Source organism: Triticum aestivum, chromosome 2D (assembly GCF_018294505.1).
Source record: "Triticum aestivum cultivar Chinese Spring chromosome 2D, IWGSC CS RefSeq v2.1, whole genome shotgun sequence".
NCBI classification, from domain to species: Eukaryota; Viridiplantae; Streptophyta; class Magnoliopsida; order Poales; family Poaceae; genus Triticum; species Triticum aestivum.
Window position 1 is genome coordinate 211,650,819 of NC_057799.1, and position 9,554 is coordinate 211,660,372.

Genomic DNA, 9,554 nt, shown 5'->3' on the forward strand with positions numbered 1-9,554 from the left:
AGTCCTTGAGCCTTCACCTTGTCGCACGACGCACGGTCCATGTTCCATATAGCGTAGCGCAACATGAAGAATGTTAAAAGGAGACAAGATAACGTACACTAGAGGCGCTCAGTCTTGGCAATGGCTGCGCGACAGCGCCGTTGCAAGCGTGCGTAGCGTAGGCCTACCAGTCGGGAGGCGCTCGCTGCTAACTCCATCCGCTGCACGTCAACCTTAACCATTCCATTGAAGCCCCGACAGGCGAGCAACAAAACCTTTCGACCCAAGCCACCCCACCCCGCCCCACCTCGGCCCGAGCCAGTTTTGCTTTCGTACCAACAAGTAAAAATCCACGGCCATGGCGGATCCTGAACCGCATCGCCCATAAAAGGGACGCCAACCACTCTCTTTCTACGAACTCCATCCTCCTCTCTCTCTCTCTGCCTTTCCTTGGCCTGGCCCAGCCTACTCTGCTCTACTCACTCCGGTCCCAACTGCCAAATCCCCTCGCCCCTCTCTCTCTCTCCAACCAAATTGCAATTGGAGAGCTCTGATCTCCTCCATTAGTCCATTTCCCGAGCAGAGCAGAGCAAGCGCAACAACTCCTTCTAGAGGTGGACGCGGTCGGCGCCATTCAATGCCATGCACTGACACGGCACAGATTACCGCCACCTCTTAACTCCCCTCTTTCTCCCTCCACTTCCCAAGCACAGAGGCGCGCGAGAACCCATGCATGCGCCCATGCACATATCCACCGCCGCCGCCCGGATGCATACGTGCTCTCTTCCTGCGCTCCCCACAACTTGACGCCTAGTAGCGGCAAGAAGCGCAGATGACGGGCGCACGAGTAATGGCGCGGGCCGTGCGGCGCTTCTCGGTGATTCCGGCCGCGTGGCTGCTGCTGCTGGTTCTGGTTTCACGTGTGGCGCCGGCGGCGGGTGATGATGGCGACGTGCTGTTGGAGGTGAAGAGCGCGTTCGCGGAAGACCCGGAGGGAGTTTTGGAGGGCTGGTCCGCCGATGGCGGCGGCTCGTCCGACTTCTGTTCCTGGGCCGGCGTCACGTGCGACCCGGCGGGGCTCAGGGTGGCCGGCCTCAACCTGTCCGGCGCGGGGTTTGCCGGGCCGGTGCCCGGGACGCTCGCGCGGCTCGACGCGCTCGAGGTCATCGACCTGTCGTCCAATCGCCTCACGGGCCCCATCCCGGCGGCTCTCGGGCGCCTCAGAAGGCTCCAGCTTCTCATGCTCTACTCCAACCAGCTCGCCGGCGGGATCCCGGCGTCGCTGGGCAGACTCGCCGCGCTCCAGGTGCTGCGCCTCGGCGACAACCTCGGCTTGTCGGGGTCAATCCCCAAAGCGCTCGGGGAGCTGCGGAACCTCACCGTCATCGGGCTCGCGTCGTGCAACCTCACCGGAGCGATACCGGGGGGGCTTGGGAGGCTCGCTGCGCTCACGGCCTTGAACCTGCAAGAGAACTCCCTGTCCGGGCCGATACCAGCGGACATCGGCGCCATGGCAAGCCTCGAGGCGCTTGCTCTCGCTGGGAATCAACTCACCGGCGAGATACCGCCGGAGCTTGGGAAGCTCTCCTATCTCCAGAAGCTCAACCTCGGGAACAATTCATTGGAGGGCGCCATACCGCCGGAGCTCGGAGCTCTGGGCGAGCTCCTGTACCTCAACCTCATGAACAACCGCCTCTCTGGGCGCGTGCCGCGCGCTCTCGCCGCGCTCTCTCGCGTGCACACGATTGACCTGTCCGGTAACATGCTCACTGGTGGGCTCCCCGCCGAGCTCGGCCGGCTGCCGCAGCTCAACTTCCTTGTGCTCGCCGACAACCACCTCAGCGGCCGGCTTCCGGGCAACCTGTGCAGCGGCAGCAATGAAGCAGAGTCATCAAGTAGCCTCGAGCACCTCCTGCTCTCCACCAACAACTTCACCGGGGAGATACCGGACGGGCTGTCGCGGTGCCGTGCGCTGACGCAGCTCGACCTGGCGAACAACAGTCTCTCTGGCGCCATCCCGCCGGGCCTCGGCGAGCTCGGGAACCTGACGGGTCTGCTGCTCAACAACAACAGCCTCTCTGGCGAGCTGCCGCCGGAGATCTTTAACCTCACTGAGCTCACTAGCCTTGCATTGTACCACAATCAGCTCACTGGCCAGCTGCCGGACGCCATCGGCAATCTTAAGAACCTCCAGGAACTGTACTTGTACGAGAACCAGTTCTCCGGCGAGATACCGGAGAGCATCGGGGAGTGCTCGAGCTTGCAGATGATCGACTTCTTTGGGAACCAGTTCAACGGGAGCATACCGGCGTCCATCGGGAATCTGTCCGAGCTGATCTTTCTTCACCTCCGGCAGAACGAGCTGTCGGGCCTGATTCCGCCGGAGCTCGGCGATTGCCATCAGCTCCAGGTTCTTGACTTGGCGGACAATGCTCTATCCGGTGAAATCCCGGCGACGTTTGAGAAGCTCGAAGCGCTCCAGCAGTTTATGCTGTACAACAACTCGCTGTCCGGCGCAGTCCCGGATGGCATGTTCGAGTGCCGGAACATCACGAGGGTGAACATCGCGCACAACCGGCTCGGCGGCAGCCTCCTGCCGCTCTGCGGGACGGCGAGCCTGCTCTCGTTCGACGCCACCAACAACTCGTTCGAGGGCGGGATCCCGGCGCAGCTCGGGCGGTCCTCGTCGCTCCAGCGCGTTCGCCTCGGGAGCAACGCCCTCTCCGGGCCGATCCCGCCGTCGCTGGGCGGCATCGCCGCGCTGACGCTGCTGGATGTGTCGAACAATGCGCTCACCGGCGTCATCCCGGACGCGCTCTCGCGGTGCACGCAGCTCAGCCACATCGTCCTCAACCACAACCGGCTGTCAGGCCCCGTGCCGGCCTGGCTGGGCACGCTGCCGCAGCTGGGCGAGCTGACGCTCTCCGCCAACGAATTCACCGGCGCATTGCCGGTCCAGCTCACCAAGTGCTCCAAGCTCCTGAAGCTGTCGATCGACGGCAACCAGATCAATGGAACGGTGCCGCCTGAAATCGGTAGGTTGGCTTCTCTCAACGTGCTGAATCTGGCGCAGAACCAGCTCTCAGGTCCGGTACCGGCGACCGTGGCAAGACTGAGCAACCTGTATGAGCTGAATTTGTCGCAGAATCAGCTGTCGGGCGCGATTCCACCTGACATCGGCAAGATGCAAGAGTTGCAGAGCTTGCTGGATTTGAGCAGCAACAATCTGGTGGGCATAATCCCTGCATCAATTGGGTCTCTCTCCAAGCTGGAAGATTTGAACCTCTCTCACAATGCTCTGGTGGGAACAGTGCCGTCGCAGCTCGCCAGGATGAGCAGTTTGGTGGAGCTGGACTTGTCTAGCAATCGGCTGGATGGTAGGCTGGGGGACGAGTTCTCCCGGTGGCCGCAGGACGCCTTCTCCGGCAATGCTGCGCTCTGCGGCAGCCATCTGAGAGGCTGCGGCAGCGGCGGGCGTGGCCGGTCCACGATGCACTCCGCGTCGATCGCGCTGGTGTCCGCGGCGGTGACACTGACGATTGTGCTCCTGGTGATTGTGCTTGTGCTGCTGGCAGTGCGGCGGCGCGGGCGGCACTCCGGGGAGGTGAACTGCACGGTGTTCTCGTCGAGCCAGGGCAACACGAACCGGCAGCTGATTATCAAGGGCTCGGCGCGGCGGGAGTTCCGGTGGGATGCGATCATGGAGGCGACGGCGAACTTGAGCGACCAGTTCGCCGTCGGCTCCGGGGGCTCGGGGACGGTGTACAGGGCAGAGCTGCCCACCGGCGAGACGGTGGCCGTGAAGAGGTTCGTGCACATGGACAGCGACATGCTGCTGCAGGACAAGAGCTTCGCGAGGGAGGTGAAGATCCTGGGCCGGGTCCGGCACCGCCACCTGGTGAAGCTCCTCGGGTTCGTCGGCCAAGGCGAGCATGGCGGCAGCATGCTCATCTACGAGTACATGGAGAACGGCAGCCTGTACGACTGGCTTCACGGCGGCGCCGGCGAGGGCAAGAAGCGGGTGCTGAGCTGGGACGCGCGGCTCAAGGTGGCGGCGGGCCTGGTGCAGGGCGTGGAGTACCTCCACCACGACTGCGTGCCGCGGGTGGTGCACAGGGACATCAAATCCAGCAACGTTCTCCTGGACGGCGACATGGAGGCGCACCTCGGCGACTTCGGCCTGGCCAAGGCCATCGCCGAGAACCGCAACGGCGGCAAGGAGTGCACCGAGTCAGCCTCTCTCTTCGCTGGATCATACGGCTACATGGCACCAGGTACCTGACACTCAAATGGTTGACTTGCACGCACCTTATATTTTGGAACACTGACACTCAAATAGGTCTGCACATAGGCCCCAGTCATATATCAACTGCTGACCATCTGCCTGCATGTTCGTGCAGAGTGTGCTTACAGCCTCAAGGCGACGGAGAAGAGCGACGTCTACAGCACGGGCATCGTGCTCATGGAGCTCGTCACCGGCCTCCTGCCCACCGACAAGACCTTCCGCGGCGACATGGACATGGTGCGATGGGTGCAGTCCCGGGTTGACGCACCGTCGCCGGGCAGGGACCAGGTGTTCGACCCGGCGCTCAAGCCGCTGGCGCCGCGCGAGGAGTCGTCGATGGCGGAGGTCCTCTTGGTGGCGCTCCGGTGCACCAGGCCGGCGCCAGGGGAGAGGCCGACGGCGCGCCAGATCTCTGATCTGCTGCTCCACGTTACGCTCGACTACTACCGAGCCGGCGAGCAGAAGCGCTAGGAACTTCTTTTATCAACTGTTTCTTGTTTCATCTAATTTGGGTTGGTTTTCTGGCATGAAAAGAGGCAACAAAAGTTGGCGTTTATTATATTAGGAATATGGTCACTGGATCAGGGGAAGAAGAATCCCCTTGGATCGGATTGGATTGTTTAACTTTCAATTTGACTGGGCTTGGAGATTGTTTGTACAAGCGATGCAAATTTCTAAGAAATAAAAATAGTTCGAAAACAAAAAATTTCAGTCATCATTCAGACCCCTGAGGAGCATCCTGCAGATTAAGTTCTGTCAGCGACCCCCAGAAGGAAGGATGAGGTAGATAAGTTGATCATTTGCTTTGCACAATCAACAGGTACTATAAGTCATCATTTGAACTTGAATAACGATGATTCAGAGAAGGTAATCAATCAGATTCAAGTACCATAAAAAGGTCTCCCGTACAAGTACAACCCAAGTACTGTGAAACATCAGTTTATTACACTACCGCAGATGAAATGCGGAGCCAGTTTTTCTGACCAAAGCAAACTGCAAAAACCCTGGTAGCCGCCAAACAAATTTGAATAGCTAATCGTCGTCTTCGTCTGTAGAAAATTTGAACAAAAGTCTATGAGCACAAGAATATCAAATAGAGTATCATATAAGTAGCTTTTGATGTGCACAAAATTCTCAAATTACATAGCATATGTTAGATTACTTGCGCGCACTATAAACCATCGTACAAACATTTATTCAATATTCAGCATTATAACTGTTGGTATCAAACATATTGAACTGCTCTGGTCATTTCTACAGGAAGAGTTCATACAGTCAGGCAGTTTTAAGAAGAAGAAAAACCAAATCTCTTCATACTGATCTTCCAGGCCTACACTAAAAGTCAGATGTCATGGTTATAACATATAATTTTGTGTTTAATTCCCGCCTTACCAGCACTAGAAGATAAAGAAAGGCAAGAGTGGAGACAAGCAAATGGAGATGCCCTACACATATGTCATGTGTAGTTCAGTAAAACTACAACTGGAGATTGGTCATATCACGTGCAGCCATCTCTCTCTCTCTTTCTCCCTCTTTGCTTTAGCACCAAGTCACTAAACAGTGTATAACTTGATAAAAAGGCAGTCACAAAATCAATCAAGTTTTGATCTGATATGTTCACAGATTTCTGTTTTATTATTACACCCTAACATTTCCAGCATATTGCCTTGTTTCCGCATAATCTCCGTTTCTCGATCCATGATTTTTCCCTCCATATCTGAAATGATAGGAGGGAAACTACCACCTATCTGGTTGTTTTACCTCCAAAAAAGGTAATGGCAATATTGATTCTTGTTACGGTATTCGCTTTGTGGGTACATATGATAGGTATTTCTTATGTGCCGTGAGCCTCATTACAGAGCAACGGCGGCACACGGCATATGGTGATTCATAGTAAATTATGCTCTAAAAAATGTGATGACTATTAGTTCTTTAATTGAAGTTTTAAAGTAGTCAATAATTTAATAAAGACTGCAAAAAACAATAGTCCAGTAAGAATTAAAATGCATGCAAGGAGCAGAAATATTAAGCTTGAGAGTAGAAATTAAGGACTATCACAGGTGATGGCAGATATAATCAAGTTTTACGGCTTGATTAAACATAAGAAAAAAAGAAAACTGGAAATAAAATGGCTAACATATCAATGAAGCAAAATCTTCACCAATACACAATCAGGAGACAAGTTTAGTTCAAACTTGAAACTTGCATATATGCATGCTAACGCACTAGATTAGAATGAAAATCGAGATGGAAGGTAGCAGAGAGCAAAATCCACACCTCTGCAAGGTACTAATAGCCAGGGGAATAGTAGTAAGGGTTATGTTTGTGCGTGTTTTGGGGGGGGGGGGGGGGGGGGGGGGGGGGGGCTGATTTATTTGCTAGAAGCTTCTTAATATGAAATAACGACTATGCGCAGCATGTCCTATACAAGGACGAACATAGGTATATCCCCATCAGAAGAAATGAATTTAGGACTTAAAGTAATGCACCGGGCTCCATCTGGATAAGTTTCCAAAAACCCTCGCCCTCTGTGGTTCGCGGCTATCTACTAAATTCAGGTGAAAACAGTGTAGCAGGTTGGGTGAAATTGGATTTCGACAGAGGAGGCCTATAGTTTCAGGGAAAGTGATCTGGATGTTTCTCAGAAAGCTAGTTCAACCTACATCCCGGATGTCATATGAAAAAATCCCAGAGTTTTGAAACCCTTCGAATTCATATACCATTCACAGTTTAAACAAGGGCAAGAGTGAATTTTGCGAATCTACCTCATAAGCTACCAACTTTCATTCGAAAAATCAACACAAAATGAAGAAAAGACCTCCATGTTTAATTAGTGATATGTGTATGCCGCTCAGTCATTCTGCAAATCTAGTACCATTACTGTGAGCAACACTGGTTGAATCAATAGTGCACAGTTTACCAAGCTGATTGGTAAAAAGATCACTAGTTCACCACAATAGATTTCATGAAGGCATATAAAAGCTATTACTGTGATAACGTAACAATTCTTCAAACAGCACTAATCATCCTAAGAGCCCCTTGACCAACAACAATACTACTAGTATAAGGTTTCCGTGACAGAAAAGTGATGCCATGGATCCGTATTGAAGAATGTTTCGTAATGGCATAACTTTTGTGCAGATAAACCAAATATCATTTGCGCAAACATTGGTCAAAGTTTACCATAAAATTGTGCGCGCGCCTCGGGACTTATAAACAATTAAACATGGAAGGAGGGAGTAGCATATAATCAGGATTCCAAAATGTTGGGAGCAAATAAGCACAAACCAAAGTAGCGCTGCTCATTGGCGTGTTTCGCACGCTCAAGCATCTTGTCAAGGTCCACCTTGACCTTCTCATCAAACTTCACCAGTTGGTTTACAAACACAACACCCAGACCCATTCCCAGCACATGCTCCCAGGGATCTGAAACAAAAAGGGGAATCACATGAGAAGGAATCAAACCTGCAACTAGAATGTTACAAAGCCAGATAATAAAAGCAAGGAAATGAGGGGATCAGAACAAAAGGAACTAATATTTGGACAGTATGTGTTCAGAAATCAAGTCAAACAGTAAACACTGTAATACTGCAACCGAAAATTACGGGAACTTTCTACAGAAAATCCAACCATTCGGTCTTGCCAAGGCCAAGGTAGTGACTGAATCCCAATCTATGAACCCACTAAACATAAATCAAGAACCACATCCTAAATCTACCGCTCTTACGGCCAACAAAGGCGCCCAAACCAACACATACTTGCAGGCATATAAAGGGTTACAGATCAGACGAAATAAGGAACCGGGAGTGCGGATGGATGGCAGGATGCATCGTGAGGACAGATCAAGAAATCAACAAAGGAAAGGGGAAGGCGGAAAGGGAGGGATGGATGGGAAAGGGGCTATACGGCGCATGTAGGGGAGCTTCCGGAGGGCGTTGGAGTACATCTGGGTGCCCAGCCCCAGCAGGGCACCGATGATGGTCGGCGTCGCCGGCATGTCGCTGCGCTCTCCTCTCGGGGTGGACCGGACGGCGTGGTTCGGGTTCGGCGATGCTGGAACAAGAGGAGATGTGTACCTATTACTGACTGAATCTTGGTGGCTGGGGCAAAAGAGTGTGAGCGGAAAGAGAAGCCCATGGGCCGCCTCAATCCAGCAAGTTCGTGCACAAGAGGACACCTCTTTTCCTTCTACCCCTAAAACAAACCTCTTTCCCTTCTTTTTACCGGTATAAGAGCATCTCTAGCACATCCCGCAACCCGCCGTCTCGCAAAAAATCATTTAAGGCATCCCGAAAATGATTTTTGTAGGACGCCGGACGCGCATCCAAAACAGATCCTGCAACTAATATCGCATATTCAAACTTAGTTCGTACGGAAACATAGATCACTGGAGTTCATCAAACATAGCATAAGACAGTTCATCTACTAGATAGCATAGGGGAGGTCAATACAAACCAAAATTAAAACATCTACCGAAACTAAACGGAAAGCATACTACATCTACATCCACATTTGGCAAATCCGCCCCCCCTAAAAATCCGTGAACGCGTCCGAACACAACCACGGACAGCGTAAAATACCGTTGGACAGCTACGCTCCTCGTATCTAAACCCTTAAATCCACGCATGTCCATCATATAGCTCAAATTTATCACAATTCAACAATGCAACAAAGCAAACTAAATCACAATTCAACAATCCAGACATGCCATAATGAAATTAAATGTCCGGACCACGGCTGGCCGACGTGATGAATCACTTGTCGGACGCTATCCGTGTCGCATGCTCTATCATGGCTACCATCCTTGTCTTGTCCGCTGCTTCGATGGCCGCTCTCGTCGTCCCGTACTCATTACGCGAGTTGATCTCCTTCTTCTTTCCCTCAAGCCACTTCTTACCTTCCGCATCCAAGAGACTTGCATCCACCAACATTATTCTTGACTCGTCGATGTCTCGAGCAAGTTGCAACCTCTCCTTCTCAAAATCTATTGATCCAAAAATCCGGGCCTTCTCGATCTCCCATTTGACACACGTCTATTCCTTCTCCAGCTCTATCTTCTCCCTCTTAATTTGCAACTTGTGGTTCGCCCTCTCTCGGTCCCAATCCATTCTCTCTTTTTCGCATTCAACATGACTTTGTACATCTCCTCTTTCTTCTCCTCCCTTGTAACGCCCACGATGCGGCTATATCTCCCACGTGTCGAGGCACGACTTAGAGGCATAACCGCATTGTGGTATTGTCGCAAGAAGGGTTATCTTCACACAATCCCATGTAATGAAACAAGGATGGG

At 52.5% G+C, this 9,554-nt stretch overlaps 2 protein-coding genes across 2 annotated transcripts; one reads left to right on the forward strand and one right to left on the reverse strand.

Annotated features, from left to right (window-relative positions):
• Positions 1-384: 384 nt before the first annotated feature.
• On the forward strand, positions 385-4,979 carry LOC123052602 (LRR receptor-like serine/threonine-protein kinase GSO1). Its single transcript, XM_044475851.1, has 2 exons — positions 385-4,253; positions 4,380-4,979. The coding sequence occupies exons 1-2, from the start codon at positions 812-814 to the stop codon at positions 4,733-4,735; spliced, it is 3,798 nt and encodes a 1,265-aa protein (XP_044331786.1). The 5' UTR covers positions 385-811; the 3' UTR covers positions 4,736-4,979.
• A 142-nt stretch (positions 4,980-5,121) lies between these two features.
• LOC123052603 (uncharacterized) lies at positions 5,122-8,433 on the reverse strand. Its single transcript, XM_044475852.1, has 3 exons — positions 8,171-8,433; positions 7,553-7,690; positions 5,122-5,313 (listed from the first exon to the last, which is right to left on the reverse strand). The coding sequence occupies exons 1-3, from the start codon at positions 8,259-8,261 to the stop codon at positions 5,297-5,299; spliced, it is 246 nt and encodes an 81-aa protein (XP_044331787.1). The 5' UTR covers positions 8,262-8,433; the 3' UTR covers positions 5,122-5,296.
• Between the last annotated feature and the right edge of the window lie 1,121 nt (positions 8,434-9,554).

Bases quoted from the DNA above. Each gene is read 5' to 3' on its own strand.
- LOC123052602 (XM_044475851.1), top strand. From the start codon at position 812: ATGACGGGCGCACGAGTAATGGCGCGGGCCGTGCGGCGCTTCTCGGTG. The intron at 4,254-4,379 runs GTACCTGACACT...ATGTTCGTGCAG, and splicing joins ATACGGCTACATGGCACCAG to AGTGTGCTTACAGCCTCAAG.
- LOC123052603 (XM_044475852.1), bottom strand. From the start codon at position 8,261: ATGCCGGCGACGCCGACCATCATCGGTGCCCTGCTGGGGCTGGGCACC. The intron at 7,691-8,170 runs GTATAGCCCCTT...TTTTTGTTTCAG, and splicing joins GAAGCTCCCCTACATGCGCC to ATCCCTGGGAGCATGTGCTG.